The sequence below is a fragment of the Lepidochelys kempii genome, chromosome 8, assembly GCF_965140265.1.
Source record: "Lepidochelys kempii isolate rLepKem1 chromosome 8, rLepKem1.hap2, whole genome shotgun sequence".
NCBI lineage: Eukaryota > Metazoa > Chordata > Testudines > Cheloniidae > Lepidochelys > Lepidochelys kempii.
Window position 1 is genome coordinate 69,226,395 of NC_133263.1, and position 20,647 is coordinate 69,247,041.

Genomic DNA, 20,647 nt, shown 5'->3' on the forward strand with positions numbered 1-20,647 from the left:
TTTTTGGGGGAATGTGTGAGGAGGGGAAGAAGGCACATTTAGTTTATCAAAGAGGCTGGGGCCCGGAAGAAAAGAGGGACAGAAATCTAGAGCTATTTGGCTTGGAGAGATTAACCTAGCCACCCTTAACTATGTACACCTGAACCCTGCTGTCCTTACCTCTGCCATCCTTATTTGAAAGTCCACAAGCTGAATAAACCACTTGAAACACTTAAGGACTGGGACAGGCTTGAATGGTTTAAAACTATTTTTAACCCTTAAAGAAATTTAATCTTCTTAAGCTTTCTACATCTGTGGGTAGTTTAAGCAGTTTAAACAACTTTAAATCCTTAGAGCAGCTAACTTCTGTTTAAGACCTCTAAAGATTTAGAGCTGCTTAAACTATCTGGCAACTGCAGTTTAGATTGTTCGAAAGAATACGGCTTCAGAGTGCTCCAAAATGATAAACCCATTCTGATTTTGAATAAATCTTAAAAAAATCAGATCCACCTTTACAAAATGCCAACTTAGAGTTCAGTGTTTAAACTTTTAAAACTTGTGAACTGATTTTCTTAAAACCTGTTTTTTTATTTTATTTTTTTTAGTTAAAAAATCAAGGACTTGTTGAGATCTACAAAGAAAGCCAGTTTTGAAGTTTCTATCTAATGTCAAAATTCTTATCAGAACATATAAGAAAAGGAATATTGTTTATGCTCAGAAATGGCTAAAACATTTTAATCAGATTTTAGGGTTGTTTTTTTTTTAATTACCTATGGGCTGAAAACAAAAATTGCAGCAAAAAAGGAATTAGAGAAAGTTAAGAGCAAGTGAAAAGTGGAGGTTAGAGTAGAAGATGGAATACAACCCTAGCTACAGCATGTGCTACAACTATTATTTCCAGTTATACGGAGCTTTCTAGCTTCCCTATGATGGAGGTAAACATTCTTATATATATTCAGGGAATTATAGACTGCAGTACAGAAAGGTTAAGGGCCATATTCTGCCCACAGTTATATCCCCTGAAGTTGACGTGAATGGTGAATATAGCCTAAAGTAATTTGCTCAAAGTTGAAGAAAGCAGTGGCAGAGATAATAAAATAACTCAGGAATTCTGACTACCAATAACATCCTCTAACTACAGGAACAATACTCCCTTCTTTTCATTCTTGAAAGCACATTTCCTGAGTGAATTATAGCAATGTATAGGTCATGTGCTTAATCAAAGAGGATCGAATTCATACAATAAAGTGATCTTCTTAGCTGAAAAACACCATTTTCAGGAAAATAAACCTGACCATTTTAATCATTTATATGAATGTTCAATCTGCAGTTTATACTTAATTAATAGAAGAAAAAAATTGCATTACATGCAACAAATGTTCTCTCTGCAATCAAGAAATCCTTAAAGTAACCTGCAAATTAAAATCTAATATAAATTCATAGGGAAGCTATAAAGAAATCAAAAATGCCAATACTTGTTTCTAATATGCAGCCTTATAATGTAATATGCAAGTCCCTTCCTCTAACTCTTTACAGATCTGAGTCATCACTCTCAGGGGTCTTTAATACAAAACACAGTGTTCATCCCAAAGTCTCAGTAATTTTACACACAGGAGCAGCGTATTTTCTAAACTACTGATGGTAGGTGTATTGCTTTGTACCTGTCTTTTTAAAATCTGATATACACCCAGTTTACTGGCCTGCTCTCCGTGCTTGTTGTGCCTCGGGCTGAGATGAATTAAAGCGTATTCTGCTTTTTAATTCAATAAATAATTTAATTCAGATTCACCTTAAAACAAATCTACTAAGTTTCTTACACAATTTAACATTTTTCGGTATTTTAGCCCTTCCTGTTTGTGTTTTAATTTTATTTCATTTTTTCAGATATCATTAAACCTCTCCAATGAATCTTAAAAGCGTTCCTGTCACATGTGAGATGACTGAGCCTATGTTAAGACTTTTGAAAAATATGAATGTTTATAAACTTTGGATTATAAACATAAGTGGGCTTTACTAGAACTGGAATGTTCCTGGAGCACTTGTTTTAATACTATAACATCAAAACTGGGAAAAAAATCTGAGATCCTTAGAGTCAACTAACTCACAAATGCCTACCTTTGAATTTATTGCCACACTTTTTAATTTAGGGTAGACATGGACCAAAGAGGCAATGTTTGGATCTGGATTTGGAGTAGGTTTAGCCAGCCTAGGGTTCATATTCTATGGCACTGAAATAAAGAAGTTGATCATGCAAGACAAAGTTATGGGTGTGAGGGGCAGGGCTCAGCAGCTCTGGGATCCCTTTTGGTTTATGTCTTATATTCCTAAAGGTCATGCTTCAGGGCTTCAGCCAGTCATCTGTAGGGGGTCAGGAAAGGATTCTCCGCTGCCTCCAGTGTATGCTGTTTTTGTCTGCTTCCTCTGAAGGATCAGAAATGGCTGTGTGATGTCTGGAGATGTAACACTGGATGAGGTGGGTTGGTGCTCTCAGGTGGCACTGCACAGTCTCTCTCACTCTCACACACGCACACACAAACACACATGTTTAGCTGGCTAGTTTTTGGTCATGTGCTTAGCGTCTGACTGATCATAATGTGTGAGATCAGAAAGGAATTTCCCCCCCCCCCCAGGTCAGATTGACAGTGACCGTGGGGGTTTTGCTCCTTTTTCAGCAGCACAGAGTACAGATCACTTGTTGGGATTATCTGGGTATATCTCATCTAATCATTTCTCTGCCATTGCAGGGGTCTGGGGTGTTCAGTCCCTCGCAGGTTCTGCCTGTGACACAATAGTTTAGTCTCCTGTGGACACTAATACTTCGGTCTAGTTTGGGTTGTTGAATTTAGTGTTCAGGTACTCGGTGGTGTTAGTGGCCTATAATATACAGGAGGTCAGACTAGAGGACCTCCTGTATATTATATTGGACAGAGACTTCTCTTAGAGGAGAGTCTATTGATAGAGATTCTCTAGGTTTTAGTCAGGAGGAAGGGATGAAAGAAGACAAAGTATGGGCCAGATCAGACAAGAAACATTCATCCTGGCCTTAAACTTTATGACTCTAACATTTTGCAAATAAAGCATAGAAATTTCACAAGAACTGCTGATCTCATGACATTTCTGTCATCTGTGTCTAGATAGATTTATATGTAGAGCTGGGGAGGAGCCAGTAGTCGTGGTACATGTTGGTACCAATGACATAGGGAAGGGTAGGAGAGACGTCCTGGAGGCCAAATTTAGGCTGCTAGGAAAGAGACTGAAATCCAGGACCTCTATGGTGGCATTCTCAGAAATGTTTCCAGTTCCACGCGCAGGGTCAGGTAGGCAAGCAGAGCTTCAGAGACTCAATGCGTGGATGAGATGATGGTGTAGAGAGGAGGGGTTTAGATTTTTTAGGAACTGGGGAAACTTTTGGGATAGGGGGAACCTATACAGGAAGGATGGGCTCCACCTAAACCAAAGTGGATCCAGACTGCTGGCACTTAACATTAAAAGGGTTGTAGAGCAGTTTTTAAACTAAGAGATGGGGGAAAGCCGATTGCTGCAGAGGCGCACGTGGATTGGACAGAGACTTCTCTTAGAGAAGAGTCTATTGATAGAGATTCTCTAGGTTTTAGTCAGGAGGAGGGGATGAAAGAGGACAAAGTGTGGGCTAGATCAGATGAGAAACATTCACATAAAGAATCTGACACATCAGAAAAGGGCAGACAAATAAACAGTGACAAGTTTTTAAAGTGTTTGTTCACAAATGCTAGAAGTCTAAATAATAAGATGGGTGAACTAGAGTGCTAAAGGAGGATATTGATATAATAGGCATCACAGAAACCTGGTGTAGTGAGGACAATCAACTAGGACACAATCATTCCAGGGTATAAAATATATTGGAAGGACAGAACAGGTTGTGGGGCGGGGAGCGGGAGGGATGAGAGTGGCATTATGTGTGAAAGAAAATGTAGAATCAAATGAAATAAAAATCTTAAATGAATCCACATGTTCCATAGAATCTCTATGGATAGTAATTTCATGCTCTAATAAGAATATAACAGTAGGGATCTATTATCGACCACCTGACCAGGACAGTGATAGTGATGATGAAATGCTAAGGGAGATGAGAGAGGCTAGCAAAATAAAAACCTCAATAATAGTGGGGGATTTCAGTTATCCGCATATTGATTGGGTACATGTCACCTCAGGATGAAATGCAGAGACAAAATTTCTTGATACTTTAAATGACCGCTTCTTGGAGCAGCTGGTACAGGAACCCACAAGTGGAGAGGCAACTCTCGATCTAGTCCTGAGTGGAGCGCAGGATCTGGTCCAAGAGGTAACTATAACAGGACCGCTTGGAAATAGTGACCATAATATAATAACATTTACCATTCCTGTGGTGGGAAGAACACCTCAACAGCATGACACTGTGGCATTTAATTTCAGAAAGGGGAACTATGCAAAAATGAGGAGGTTAGTTAAACAGAAATTAAAAGGTACAGTGGCTAGAGTGAAATCCCTGGAAGCTGCATGGACACTTTTCAAAGACACCATAATAGAGGCTCAACTTAAATGTATACCCCAAATTAAAAAACACAGCAAAAGAACTAAAAAAGAGCTACCGTGGCTTAACCATGTAAAAGAAGCCGTGAGAGATAAAAAGGCATCTTTTAAAAAGTGGAAGTCAAATCCTAGTGAGGTAAATAGAAAGGAGCATAAACACTGCCAAATTAAATGTAAAAATGTAATAAGAAAAGCCAAAAAGGAGTTTGAAGAACAGCTAGCCAAAAACTCAAAAGGTAATAACAAAATGTTTTTTAAGTACATCAGAAGCAGGAAGCTTGCTAAACAACCAGTGGGGCCCCTGGATGATCGAGATGCAAAAGGAGCACTTAAAGATGATAAAGTCATCATGGAGAAACTAAATGAATTCTTTGCTTCAGTCTTCACGGCTGAGGATGTTAGGGAGATTCCCAAACCTGAGTCGTCTTTTGTAGGTGATAAATCTGAGGAATTGTCACAGATTGTAGTGACACTAGAGGAGGTTTTGGAATTAACTGAAACATTTAACAGTAACAAGTCACCAGGACCAGATGGCATTCACCCAAGAGTTCTAAAAGAACTCAAATGTGAAACTGCGGAACTATTAACTATGGTTTGTAACCTGTCCTTTAAATCAGCTACTGTACCCAGTGACTGGAAGATAGCTAATGTAATGCCAATATTTAAGAAGGGCTCTAGAGGTGATCCTGGCAATTACAGACCAGTAAGTTTAACGTCAGTACCGGGGAAATTAGTTGAAAAAATAGTAAAGAATAAAATTGTCAGACACATAGAAGAACATAAATTGTTGGGCAAAAGTCAGCATGGTTTCTGTAAAGGGAGATCATGTCTTACTAATCTATTAGAGTTCTTTGAGGGCGTCAATAAACATGTGGACTAGGGGGATCCAGTGGACATAGTGTACTTAGATTTCCAGAAAGCCTTTGACAAGGTCCCTTACCAAAGGCTCTTACGTAAATCAAGTTGTCATGGGATAAGAGGGAAGATCCTTTCATGGACTGAGAACTGGTTAAAAGACTGGGAACAAAGGGTAGGAATAAATGGTAAATTTTCATAATGGAGAGGGGTAACTAGTGGTGTTCCCCAAGGGTCAGTCCTAGTATCAATCCTATTCACCTTATTCATAAATGATCTGGAGAAAGGGGTAAACAGTGAGGTGGCAAAGTTTGCAGATGATACTAAACTGCTCAAGATAGTTAAGACCAAAGCAGACTGTGAAGAACTTCAAAAAGATCTCACAAAACTAAGTGATTGGGCAACAAAATGGCAAATGAAATGTAATGTGGATAAATATAAAGTAATGCACACTGGAAAAAATAACCCCAAATATATCTACAATATGATGGGGGCTAATTTAGCTACAACTAATCAGGAGAAAGATCTTGGAGTCATCGTGGATAGTTCTCTCAAGACGTCCATGCAGTGTGCAGCAGCAGTCAAAAAAGCAAATGAGATGTTAGGAATCATTAAAAAAGGGATAGAGAATAAGATGGAGAATATTTTATTGCCCTTATATAAATTCATGATATGCCCACATCTTGAATACTGCGTACAGATGTGGTCCCCTCATCTCAAAAAAGATATACTGGCATTAGGAAAGGTTCAGAAAAGGACAACTAAAATGATTAGGGGTTTGGAATGGGTCCCATATGAGGAGAGATTAAAGAGGCTAGGACTTTTCAGCTTGGAAAAGAGGAGACTAAGGGGAGATATGATAGAGGTATATAAAACCATGAGTGGTGTGGAGAAAGTGAATAAGGAAAAGTTATTTACTTGTTCCCGTAATATAAGAACTAGGGGTCACCAAATGAAATTAATGGGTAGCAGGTTTAAAACAAAGAAAAGGAAGTTCTTCTTCACTCAGTGCACAGTCAACCTGTGGAACTCCTTGCCTGAGGAGGTTGTGAAGGCTAGGACTTTAACAGGGTTTAAAAGAGAACTGGATAAATTCATGGAGGTTAAGTCCATTAATGGCTATTAGCCAGGATGGGTAAGGAATGGTGTCCCTAGCTTCTGTTTGTCAGAGGGTGGAGATGGATGGCAGGAGAGAGATCACTAGATCATTACCTGTTAGGCCTTCTGGGGCACCTGGCATTGGCCACTGTTGGTGGACAGGATACTGGGCTGGATGGACCTTTGGTCTGACCCAGTACGGCCATTGTTATGTTCTTAAGACTCCATATCCTGATTGCCTCAATGTGAGTAAGCCTATATGGTCAAACACTGACTCCCTTGCATGAGTGAAAAGCAGTAGAACAATGATCCATGGAGGCTTTCTACAACAATATCAAGGAGTGGTTGGGGGCAGTCTTGGGGATGTGCCAGGGTATGCTGACTAAATTGACAAACTTTGGTGAACAACAGGTTAAAAAGCTCTGTAATGGGTTGCAGCAGCTATGACAGGCCACCATAGCATCTGAAGAATGGCTACATCATTGTTCTCTGAGCCTAGTTCTGGATAAGGGAGAATTCCACCCATCAACCCCCACAGAGATGTCTTGCACAGAGCTCATTTGCTTTCTGTTTGGATGGTGGAAAAAAATGGGGCAGGGTGTTTTTCAGTAAAAAAAGGAACCTCAGAATGATCACAACATCTCAGGGCACTTTTTTCATCACATGCACCCGTCCTTTCCACTCCCTCATTTAAAAGTTGTATCCATCCACGCTTTATTCTTGAGGCTGTAGAAGTTAAAACAATGATTGACTTATGGTGTGTACTTCAAAGAGAAATTGTCAGGCAGCAAATGAAAATAAAAACTTTTTTCTTTGCCCAAACCTCCTATTACATACAAATAGACATGTGTTTTGTTTTTAAATAAGTTATTTCTGAGATAATTTAATAAGTAACATCTGCACCATGGTTAAATAAAAATGTTAGTACTAAATTTATCTCAGGGCAGAGGCCCAGCATATGGCTTTATAGACCACATAAGCCTCAGTTAACCCTTGTGTCAATAACATAAGTGGTGTATGGAATCATGTGTGGTCCCCCTGCATATGACCCTTATTTAAGATACATATTGGAAACAATGGAAATACATAATCGAAATGGTGGGAACTATTTGAGTGACCACTGGGAAATGCAAGGTGTCTGATAACATATTTCCAATAATACCAATAGTCTTTTTGTCTGTTGAAATTACAATGTGCAGTTATAAACTAGAGTAATTTCTGCTCCCTTTCTCAAGAAGATGAAGATAGAAAAGGAATTAATACAGAACTGCCACCTCTCTTGTATATATTGTGTTACATCTACATAAATGCACAATGATTTTATAGTTCAAGCTTTTAAGATGTCTTCAGGTAAAACTTTTCGGAAGTAAAGTGAGAATGGGAAGACAAGAAAGTATAAAGACAAAGGTTTGAAGAGAGAAATTTTCTTGTAATCAGAATTTTTATCACATTTATGTTGGAGGAAAAACAGAAAAGTAGAATCTCTCAATTAATAGTAAAGCATAACTATCCACAAAAAGGTTCTATCTTTTCCAGATTTGTGACTACATTTGTCATTTTCTTCTCAGGTGGAAACTTTCCTGAAGACTTTTCAGTATTAATTACAGTAAAACCTAAAAAGGGGATCCAGTCCTTCCTTTTCTCTGTCTACAATGAACAGGGTATTCAGCAACTAGGTGTGGAAGTTGGTAGATCCCCAGTCTTCCTGTTTGAAGATCAGTATGGAAAACCTGCCCCAGAAGATTATCCTCTTTTTAGGACAATCAACATTGCTGATGGAAAGTAAGTGTATAATAAATCAATTTTAATATAAAAATTTACAACACTGGAACTACTGTGTGGACTAATGTTCCTTCACATAGCATATTTGTAAAGTTAAATGAATCAGTTACAGAATTGTCCGCTGGCTGCACTACGGTACCACAGAATCTAAGGTCCCTTTGCAGGAGAACTTAGTTCCAGCTTCCCGCAGAATACAAGAATACAAACAAGTACAGCTATGTGCTCCCATTTGTCCTTTCCCATGATTCAAAAGCAAGGGAGCACTCATAGAAATGAAAACTTAAGTGAACAATATGAAGCTATGAAGACATCTTGTTCTTGGCCCATGAAGTCACCCTCAGCTCAATAGGCAACCGGGGACAGTGCCAGTGGAAAGTTACCTTCACTTGCCTCCCGCCTACACAAACATGCACCCGGCACCCAGTCTTACCCTGCTCTGCCAGGAGGAGGTTGCCCGAGTCAGAGTGAAGGCATGTTAGTAGGGCAATGTGGCATAGTTTACATTGCTGCTGAGCTGCTGTACCAGTTATTTGGATAAATAAGACAATTCAGGCTCTGAGAATGTCAGTTTAGCACCTTTCATGACCATTATTGTTATTTTTAAAGGCCCCCTGACACTAACTCTAATTATATTAAAGGAGCATTCATCCTTTTAAAAGCATTTTTATTTATTATGCTACAGTGCAGGAACGGCAGCTGCATTTTTCGGAGATATACAGATTGAAGTTTTTGTTAAACACAGGAAAGGAAAGAATGTTGCAGGCTGGAGGACAAATAAATTCACATATAATGACAAGACTAAGGGTTATAAGTTACTGAAGAATAACATGAAAGACCAAAGGAAAAGTTAAATTGTGTACTAGCTTCCGTGTTACTGCACAATACCACTTCATAAGGCTCAAAAAACTGTTATGTGTTCCCCTCAGCAGCAGGAAAACTGAAGCAGCAGGCCATTTTCATTTTGTTTCTCTATATAACAAACAAGGGGTAAAATCCTGTCCCCACTAGTGTTTTTCTGTTGACTTCAGTAGAACCAGAATTTCTCCTAACGTGTTGAGGTTCTGATAAAAACAAAGAAATCAAATGAGCTTCACTCAGAGTTGGTTTAAAGGGCTAGCTTGCATGCTCCCAACAGAGAGTGGATACTACTTTTGAATTCACCAAAAGGTAGATGCAGAGTGATTTGAAGCAATCCTTCCCTTGTGGGGACTAAGTGAGTGGCCTCTTCCCTGCTTTTGGCCCCTGCAGGTCTTGGGGTGGTTGGCCGATATTATGCTTCAGACTCAGCTATCCCACATAGAACGTAGTGCAACAATGAGCTATGTTTTGTCTTAAAATTTAAATGTAATTAAAAAAGTTTACACAGTCAAGTGAGCCTGAGGACAGCCAGACCATTTACTTTTAAAATTATAATGTTTAAGTGAGTTCCAGAGTAAACACAGAATTCGAGTTCTGGCTCTGTGGAACTGGTAACCAGTAAGATTCCATTGCTTCAGGGTGTTCCCTTTGATATATAAAAGCCCTTTAAAAATGATCCATGCCATTTCTCTGATTTGGACACCCTTCGTGGCTGTAAATGCCAGCCAAGATTATATAATTCTGGTACTCATCTTGCATCTCATTAACAGCACATATTTTCTCTGACACTTCTTGCCTTTGCAAATCAGAGATGCTGTGCTTTACTCACTCCATGTCATAAGTAAAGATTCTCTGATACTCAGGTATTTAGCTTGTCATTGCAAACAGTCTCACTAAACTAATGCATGTCTTTTGTCATGATAACAAAGTGCTGTGCAGTATATGCTAAAACTGGTCAAATACTGCAAAAGCATTTTCACAAGTATTAATGCTCAAAGTTTTTGTGCCTCCATCTTGAAAGTTCTTTCTACATTTGGGAGTCATCCAAACAGGGAGGCCGGCCATGTGGCTTAGGTGACCAATCATAGAGTACAAAGAGCGAATTGTGACTAGCAAAGCATTAACAATAGCGAGTCATTCATAAGCAACTCATTGGCTCGTGCAAATATATTTCAATCTTTCCTCAAATAATTTTGAATAACAAACAAATTCACAAAAAATAAAGTCTGTTCTCAGATCATTCATGAACAGAAAGGGAGTTAATTAATCTAATGAAGTATTGTAAACAGTTTATTTAGCACTAATCTGAACACACTGAAGTTCTTAGACAGGCAAGAATTCAGAGAAAGGCAACCTGGACTTGATCCAAACCCATTAAAGTCAATGGGAGTCTTTCCAGTGACATCAGTGGGCTTTGTGTCAGACTCCTTGTGCCTAAAGCAGCACTTCAGGAGACAGTATTGTATGGGCTTGATAGAGTACACAAATCTGTAAGTATCACATAGTTTGAGAGAGGGAGATAATTTCTTCGGTCTCCTTGCAGCAATTTTACATATATAGAACTTTTTTTTTGGGGGGGGGGGGGGAGATTCCCAAATTACTTAATTATATAATTTCAGGATGTTGAATTATGCTGTCTTGCATGGATTATGGATTGACTTTAACAAATAAAATACTAAATTCAATTTTATTAATTTCAAAATCTGATTGGCTTTTGCTTTTCTAGTAAGCACATCAGATATTCAGTCATTTGAACTACCCAACCTATTTATTATAGATGTCTGTTTTATGCATTACTTTTGCAGTAAGGTTCTGATCCATCAACACACATAGTCATGTAAATCCATGGGAATCTTTTCCTTAACTTCAGTGAGAGCTGGATCAGGCCATAAGTGCTTGAAGTTAAGCACATACTTAGGTGTTTGCTGGACTGGGACTTAAATGCTGCTCCATTCAGTTCTGTGCAAGCATTTTTTACTTAGTTTTTAGTCCTGTTCTATTTTTATTTTATATGCTAGCTATTTACAGCCCTTTCTAAAATAAACCATCAAAGGAAGTGTTAGTTCTTAAAATGAGAAGATAAAATATGAAAAGAAAATTAGTCCCGATGTGTAGAACTGTAGTAGGTGCAATTTTTGATTGGCTTACAACTTGTAATAATTTTTTCTTGCTTTGGAACTCTGAATTTATGTCTATTTTTAAAAACAGTTTACGGAAGAGCTGTGTTCTTTTGCTAGGTGGCATCGAGTAGCTATCAGCGTGGAGAAGAAAAGTGTTACCATGATTGTTGACTGTAAAAAGAAAACCACAAAACCACTCGACAGGAGTGACCGAGCAATTGTTGATACCAAAGGCATCACCGTCTTTGGAACCAGAATTCTGGATGAAGAAGTTTTTGAGGTAAAAGTCTAGCATTAAATAATTGCTTTTAAATGATTTGGTGGTGAGCAGAGTTCCTGATGAAAGTTAAAATAGAAGCTTTTAGGGACTTCATAGGCAAATTTGGTACAATGAAGGGTATTGAATCACTCCAACTCTCTCATCCTCTCTCCAAATTGATGTTCTGGGCTAATCATATGCAGCAAGGTGAATTCCAGCCATTTCTTGGTGGGAATGTGCAGGAGGTGTGGTGTGAGGAGGTCAAGTCTCGAAGGTACTCTGTATATCTCGGTTGATTACATTGTTCATTCTATTCACTCTTTTTTCCCAGTAACTGGAATATGCTTTAGCAAAAAGAGTGTATACCTGTTTCTATTGTTGACAGGTCAGGAAGTGGAAAAGGTGAAATGCATATGTTTAATGAAATGTGTGACTCCTAATAATGAGGTATTTCTAGGCAGTATCCCTATACAAAAGAGTTTAACAGGTTGATGTCATAAACCTCTTTGGTTTCTTTTATAATTCTGTTCTCTGCCAATCAAAACTGATTAAAGCTGGACAATGAGAATAGAGTAGAGGAGCAGATAAATAGTTAACTCCTTTCACATACAGAGTTGATCACCATAGGACAGATAAAGCCAGGATTAGGCCCGTGGGCTTTTAGGCAACATGTATGCCTGAGACTCTACAGTTGGGAGAGGCAATGTGGCATGCAGGTATTGTGCTATGACTCTGCTTCCCTCAAAAGCCAGAGAGTTCACACTCCACTGTCTTCTGAAGAGGAGTATTCTGGGACAGGGCTAATGGGTCTGATGGTTGAACCAGGTCTTCAAGCATCTGCAAATGGATCTACCTGTAGTCACCATGCTACCTCCTCTCCTCAGATTATTTATATGCCTGGCAAGAATAATCTGCATAGGTGGCTACATCAGGCTTGTGAAAGCTCTTTTGGGTCCTCTGTGGGCACTCCTTTGCAGCATTAATTTACTCATTTTTTGGGTCAAAATCTGGAGGCCCACAATTTGTCTCCATGTTATTAAGTTGCCATGATCATGTTTAGTAGTATGTACGCAAATAAAAGGAATTCAGCATGAGAAAATGGGACACATTGTAAAAGAAAGCAGACAACTTCATTGTAGCTTATTTTGTTGATGTTTTACAAGTAAGTTTAGATTTTAGTTTAAATAATACACTAGTCATAAGCTCATTCTTACATATTTTGTGAAAAAAATGCCTTTTAATTCCCAGTACCATTGACATTCTGCTTGTGTGTGGTCTGCAAAACCTCCCAGTATTTTTCTCTTTGTCTTACCTGTTATTGACTAGGGAGAGTCTTTTGATGTTTCAAAAGAGTGTCGCCAAGTATCATGTTTAGCTGTTTTTAAAATAAATACAGGGGCTGCTAACACAGAAATGTGTGGAAATGTCTGGTTAAATCATCTGTGCTTGCTTACTGAAGCAAGCCAGGGGCCTAACATTTCTGGAGCTGTTTGATTATAATGCTACCACCTCTTATCTATGTATTTTTAAACATTTTTATATTTTAAACTTCCAGAAGTTTTTTGTGTCAAAGGAAGGTTAAGACATTCCCATGCAAACACTCAAAAAATCATAGCCTCTCTTTGGGGGTGAGATGACCGTCATTGAAAATTTCCCTTGGCACTTTCAATCACCAGGGCAGTTGGTTTATCAGTCATGTCACCACTTAGCTATTTTATCCCAAAAATAAATAATCCCTGTTGTGTCAGTTTCTCCCGATATGCAAACACCTCCATTCCATTCCCTCTCCTTTGTTGCTCTATGTTCAACTCCCTACATCTCTTCATCCCTTGAAGTAAGACATTTTCAGAGAAAGAAGAGAAACAGAATACAATCTTTGTGTGAATCTCTCAAACTGTCACCTCTTGGTTAGCAACTCTAACACGGGGCTGTACAGTGATAAAGGTATTGCACCGCACAATAAAGTTAATGTTGTAAATGTTAATTTACATGGAATTAAGAACTAGATATGGAGACCAGAAATAAAGATATACATTATGTCTGCACTTATATTCATGCAACTCCCCTGAATTCAATGCAGATATGTGGGTGTAACATATCAGAATTTGAGCCAACCACTTAAACACATTTTTCTCTGCATTTTTCATTCCGTGGAGTGTGCATGGTCAAAAATGTGATAAACATGGGGCTAGCGATGTTTATCTAGACTTTTCAACTACATTTCTTACCCTGAATTTGCAAAGCAGTCTTTCAGTTCCGCTTCCTAATCAACTAAGAAGGAAGCTGGTTATGACTCATTAAAGAAATAGTGTAGCTGTCTGTAAATCCTTTTTTTGGAATGTAAATATTCAGCACTGAGAACAGCAACATTTTTACGGCTTCTCGCATAGTTGCAGAAACGCACTTTATTTTAGTGATTCAGTTTCCCAAGGGTGCATGACATGACACTGTACTCATTTCCCCTGGCTTCAACCAAGAGAATCGGTTACAGTACTGTCTTGTGAAATAGTGCCTCACAGTATTTGGCTTAGGATAAAGGTTCTCACTTTGTTTCCACCCTTAAAACCACTTTTTTCGGGAGTGTCTTTTTGCTTCCTCTTTTATCATCCATCCTCCTTCCCCTAGTTCTATAAGCAACAGCTTGCTCTAAGGCAACTGCAAAAGCTATTGTCAGGATTTGGTCTACAGAGTGTTGTACAACTTGAAGACTCTTATCCCCTGATGGCATTCAAGGGTCCTTAGAGTAAGAATCTTGTCACTCCTGAGCATTGAAGGGCAAGCCATTTTGGAAAACAAATAAAGATCCACATATTTCCAGAGATAAATTTGAATGGAACCTTCTTCAAGGTGCTAAAATGCCCTGATACATTTCATTTCATTTTCTGAGCTTTGCACTTCAGATTCTGGCTGAGACTGAAACTGGACATGCCAGAAAATATATAAAAAATACTGTTCTTCCAATAATTCCGTTAGGACTAGAAAAAGACTCTTGAGACTATCCCATTAAAACTTGCTACAGGAAAGAACTCTGCTGCCATCAACTCTACTTTGGGCGGGCTGTACAGTGGATTTTTATTCTAGAAAAAACAGTCAGAGATGGGGGACTCACTGTGCTAAGTGCTGCATACACTCTCACACCCCCACACCAAACAGATGCTCCCTGACCCATACACTGACACAGAAAAAAAAACAAACCCAGGCTTATTTAGCTGTAGAATGTGAAGAGTTAGATGGTATTTAGCGTAGGCGTTTATGATTCTGTAGTACAAAGGAAGTAGCTTCTCCTTTTTAAGCTGCTTTGTAATATGACAACAAGAATGACTTTATTAGTCTGTATATGTACACAAGATAATAGGTTTTCCTTTGCACATGAGAGGAAATACTTCACAGCATACAGTCATCCTTTGGAGTTCATAGAAGTCAACAGTGTAGCTTCTTTTAAGGTTGTGTGTGTGTGGGATTTTATGATCAATAATGACATTTTTATTTATGCAAGCTAAAGACCTGATCCTATAAGCAGATGAGCAACTCAACTCCCCCTAAAGTTGCTGGAAGTTAATGGCAGGGACACAGGGTTTGCTGCTCACTGCTAGCATGCCTCCTTGTGGTTCTTCTGGAGATTAGCTCACCCCTGCTCTGACACGCCCTCCTAGTCTTGCATGCGCTTGCTCTCTCCCTGGAGAGAAGGTTACTCCTTTCTCATCATTTAAAGCACTCCCTCTTTGTGGCAAGGCCCACCTGCCAGGTCACTATAGTACTCCCCTTCCAGGATATCAAAGTCCCATTGGACAGCTGTCTCAGGCAGTCTTCTGCTCCACTGCCCAGTCTTTGCACTTCCCAAGTGGCTGGTAGGGGAACCCAGCCCACCCACTACTCTGGGTTCCAGTCCAGGGACCGTAAAACCAGCAGACAAGATCTGCACTTTTCCAAACCTTGCTGCTGTTTCCCAGCAGCTTCCTACTTTGTCTCTATCAGACTACTTCTCCAACCAGGGCACTTATTTCCCCCCGAGTTTCCTCCTTTCCTGCTCTAAACCCATAGCATGACTACAGGGCTCCACACCGCAACCCCTTTCTTACAATCTACTTCCTAGTTTATTAACAGCTTGGTCTGCCTCTTGCCCAGCTGGGCTTCATCATCAATTAATAGTTTATCAGCCCTGACTCGTCTCCAGGTGCAGCCTGTCACAGGGTTAATTGACCTTTTCTCTCTGCTCAGACCTTGTGTGGGTTAGGTACCCCATCACAGGCACTCAGCACCTTGCTGTAATAGGCCTTCAGATAAAGATAATCAAATTTTAGCCTTCAGTGACCTGAATACTGCAGATGTCAGGAAGGGTTGTCCCCCTTTACCAAACAACATTGCTCAATTGGCCAATTGCACTATTAGAGTAATTCACTTCCTGTTAGGCATCAAGCAGCAGGATTTATGATTTGATGGACCAATGATTTGACTCATTAGAGCACATCCTGTACACTGATGTCCTCTGAAAGGGCATTTCTAAACCCCTATGGATTAGGCTTGTATACACACTTTCAAACCATTGCCAGAACTAGATATTGTAATGTGACATAATGGTGGCACTTCAGTTTGGCTTTGATGTGTCTCTGGGGATTCCTCTTTCAGTCAGGTTGCTATGTGGTGAATTAATTTAGAACTCCAAGAAATGACTATAGCTATTTTGTGAAACATTTTAGAAAACACACTTATCTCACTATAGATAAATACTCAGGATAATAAAGTGGTTGATTTTTTTTTCTAGCTGGGTTATTTTACAACGTATGGCTCAAAGAAATGTAAAGCAGTCATTCAATGCCATTTGGGAATCAGCTCTCTTGTTGTTTGATTCCTTGGCCCTTTCCCATAGATCTTACCCCCCTTTCTGCTCCCAGTGCTCTCCTCTGTCTTCTGTGTTGTTCTGCTCTTCCCTTCTGAACTTGGCTCCCTGTCTGTTTCCATCACAACATGCTGTTTGTTATGGTATATTTGGAAATTTTAAACTCACAATCTATTTGAAATGTATAGTTCGCAGTTTCCTTTTGCTAGAGATGACAGGTTTTTGATTCTGTTCTGGGTAGACACATACACCTGAAAGTATCTCTTTCCAAAGTGAAGGCACAATACTGCAACTGCACACAGTGACTACATTACTCATATAATCAAGAAAAATAAACCTGAAGGCATGTGAGCTGGGATTACTTATTTAACCATGGGGAATTCTTGCACAAGGTTGAGTTGACTGTCACATTTGGGGTTGGAGAAAAAATACGGTTTTATTTATGTGACTAATCCTTATGTATGTATGTATTTTACTTTTTTATTCCATGCCATTCTGGTCATCTGCTCTCTAGAGTAAAGATTGCTTTTGTGAGTCAGGGTTCCAAGATTGGGCACTATCCTTTTGTATTTTAATTGTATTCCTAGCATACATGACCACTTGATGAAAATTTTATGGCTTATGTTAAGCAGGATGTGACTCCAGATGATCATAATAGTTTCATCTGGCCTTAAAAATCTATGAATATACTAAACACAGTATTCTTGGATGACTTAACAGACCAGAGCAAATATTGTATAGATGGAGTTTTTTATGAATTAATTGAAAACTGTGTCTTTGTTTATACTTTAAAAGGGAGAAGTAAACAGCAATTGCAGGGCTGTACTGAGAAAATAATACTGGTTTTAAAAAATGTTCAGTACATCGTAGGAAATTTGAAACATATTGTCTTAAGCATTGACCTCCACTTTTGTTTCATTATGAGGATCTTTGCAATTTAGGAGTTCTTCTGCTGCTTGTTCTACACTTGAAGTCTTAAGCCAATATTTTATGACCTCACAGTTGATTACTATTGAGATTACTGTGATGTCATAAACAGAGGATACTGACTTGAAGTGGGGATTAAAGCAGCAGGTGTAGACAGATGCTTAAGAAACAAAGACCTTGTTGTCATGAAAGTATCTTATTAAATAAAAGAAGCAAAGAAGAATACTTTCTAAATAGAATATTTTTCTAAGGTGCCTACTGTGACCCTCTTACTCAACTGGATAGACCCATAGACTTCAATGGGATTATTTTGTAAGTGCTCATTCATAAAAGGATTGCACAGTGTAGCACAAAGCTTCTGATGTGCCATTTAAAACTAATCTTTTGTGGGTTTTCAAATATACAACATGATAAGCATTGCTTCGTAAACCAAAACTCCAGAAATAGTTACTACAAAAAAGGCAATTCCTACATGCAGCATGAGAGTATTGCAGGGGAAGAAGAAATTAAACAATTTACCCGTTTATGGCTTCGATATAAAAATACTGAAATATGTCTGAAGTATGTCTGTAGTTTAAATATTTCATAAATAGCAGGGATCTTTTAATATTTTGCCAGCTTTAAGGATTTGTCACTCTTCATTTAATATACTTGGTTTGAATGAGAGGTATTTTATAATAAGTCATTAACTGACACAGACTTTATGCAGAGATTTCCCTACAGAGATTTTTTCCTTCCAAAAATGTGTAGATTTCACATTGATAGAACACGCATCGAATCCTTATGTTATAGGAGAGAACAATGGGCCTAATACTGCAGCATATAAAATTCTGATTTAAAGCCAATGGGAATTTTGCTTGCACAGGTTCTGCAGGAGTGGGCCCGATGGATGTAATCCTTGATAATAAAGGGTAGTAAATTCGATACTGGATTTTAACCTGATTTCAATTAAAACAAAAGTGGGCCTAATCCTGAAGGCATCTGAAGAAAAACTAAGTTTTTATGAATTTATCCCAATGGTAGGACATTGATAACATGGAGCTAGATTGTGATTTACACTGAGTCCATGCAGGGGAATCAGAATCCCTCATATATCCCTGTGCAGGGTACCCAAATGTTGGGTCCAGCTGCATAGGAGCAAATGAGGCTACTCGCCTGCTTATCTACTCAATGGAGCAGGTAGGTATGGAATGCAGAAGGCCTTGGCTCTATCCCCCACTGGCTGGCCAGAATAGCTGAGCCAGTGCAGTGGAGATGGGTTATTAATATAATGCTGGTACAGACCAGCACTAAATTACTACTACCAGAAGAAAGCAGAGTGTGTTTCTGGGTCTCACAGTGTCCTTGACTCCTGGGTTACTGCAGTTTATGTACTATCACTTGCTCAGGACTGTGCCAGAAGTCAGTGTAGCACTTAGAAGCTTAAGTTTATTTTAACTAGGAGAATGTGAAGATACTAATTCTGACTGCACCCCCATTCTGATTCCTACAGATGAGTTTCCTAGAACAACATTTAGTCTGTGTATGTTTTCTCAGTTACACTTTCTATGAAGTCACCCTTATCAAATAGCATTCTGTCAAAAGGATCAGCTTTCAAATGTTTACTTCAATCAGCTGAATAACTCATGTTTGAAAACAAATGGGACATAAACCAAAATATGTGTAATAGATTCTGGGCATAAATGTATAGAAACAACCTTCATGCTACAGACACCCGGAAATGCTGCCAGCTTTCAGTTTAGGAAAGAAAAGGTAAAGAAAAGAAAATTCTTCCATTTCAAAGGCATCTAATAAAAAGAAGCATTCTTTTCAAAAGCTTAAAACTTGGCTTTTTGTTGTTGTTCTTCCTTTTTTTTACTGGAGGGATAGTAGGGTTTTTTGTTTGTTTTGTTACATTTCCAAATTCAAACAACCGTGGACAAAGAAAAAATGTTTTGCTTTGACTATACCTTCCCCTGCTCTGTTTAGAAAAAAAGAAAGTCAGACTTCTGGTAATTGCTTAGAGTTCAAGTTTATTTTTGAGGAATCTGGAATTAATCTGCATTTACTCCGGAAGCCAAGAACTGTGCATACAGTTTATCATTCAGTGTATTGTTAATAGTTTGACATCAATAGTGTTGCATGTTACATCAGCTCAGTAAGTTTTACAGATCTGATTGATTATCCTCTCATTTGATCTTGTGCGTAATAGATAATTTCAGATTTTCTAAGAAGTGCAGTGAATGAAGTTCCAAAGATAAATAGCAACAGAAAATGTTTTCAGGTGTTTGTCATATAGTTGTACTAAGGAAACACAGCCCCCATCTCAGCTCTGCCCCATTTAGTAGAGAGGATCACTGCAACAGTACCCTGTGTTTTTTGTAGAGAAAGACACTCCCCTCATGGTTAATATAGCCTTGCTGTAAATATTTCAGTTTTGTGAGGCAGGAAGCATGGTAGTACAGTACTGTATATTCAAAATCAAAGGCACACTGTCTTCGTAAATGCAAAGTAAGGATATTAAATAACTGTATATTATTAATGTGCATACAGTTATTATCTTTCTGAAGACTAGGTGATCTCTGGACCCATTTGGACATAGGGTAGGAACAGAGACACACAAGATCCTTTCCTGCCCTTGCGTGCTCTATGCTCATGTCTCCATGCTTAGGAAAGAACAGGCTGTGATGCCTCCATACACAGCCTGTGGGAGACACTGACCCAAAGGGAGTGAGGAGGAAGTATGATCATGCACTTACCCTCCCACCCCCACACTGGTTCACACAGTGGGGCCAGACATCTCTTGAGGTATCCTGAGCTGTCCCCTGAACATCAGAGAGTTCAGAGAAAAATTCTGCCGGAGGCATAGTCCCTCTCTTGAGTTTCCCCATGGTGATACAGCTCCATTCCACACCCTACCCAAGTTTATACCTCAAAGGCATGTTTTAGCCCTAGAGTTCTAGGAGAATAAAATAATTAGAGATGGACAAAAACAAACTGACACTCTGGTGTCTGTGGAATGTTGAAGACTCAGGAAAAAGGCAACAGCGAAGGAAAGCACACAGTGACTATATTACTCATATAATCAAGAAAAATAAACCTGAAGGCCTGTGAGCTGGGATTACTTATTTAACCATGGGGAATTCTTGCACAAGGTTGAGTTGACTGTCACATTTGGGGTTGGAGAAAAATTACCATACACATTATATTGACAAAGACCTGGGGTTGAGGGCTGCCTTCCTGTAGAATGTTGAGTTGCATGTATCCATTTTAGGGTTGCCAGGCGTTCGGTTTTTGACTGGAACAGCAGGTCGAAAAGGGACCCTGGCAGCTCCGGTCGGCACCCCTGACTGGGACATTAAAAGTCCGGTTGGCAGCACAGTTGGGGCCCGGGACTAAGGCAGG

At 39.1% G+C, this 20,647-nt stretch overlaps 1 protein-coding gene across 2 annotated transcripts in view; it reads left to right on the plus strand.

Moving 5' to 3' along the window:
* Positions 1–20,647, plus strand: part of COL11A1 (collagen type XI alpha 1 chain) — a 233,513-nt gene that overhangs the window by 25,330 nt on the left and 187,536 nt on the right. For both annotated transcript variants that reach the window (XM_073356871.1, XM_073356872.1), the window contains exons 3-4: positions 8,049–8,262; positions 11,358–11,520. In XM_073356871.1, coding sequence (XP_073212972.1) covers positions 8,049–8,262; positions 11,358–11,520 — 377 coding nt within the window. The remainder of the gene's footprint in view (positions 1–8,048; positions 8,263–11,357; positions 11,521–20,647) is intronic.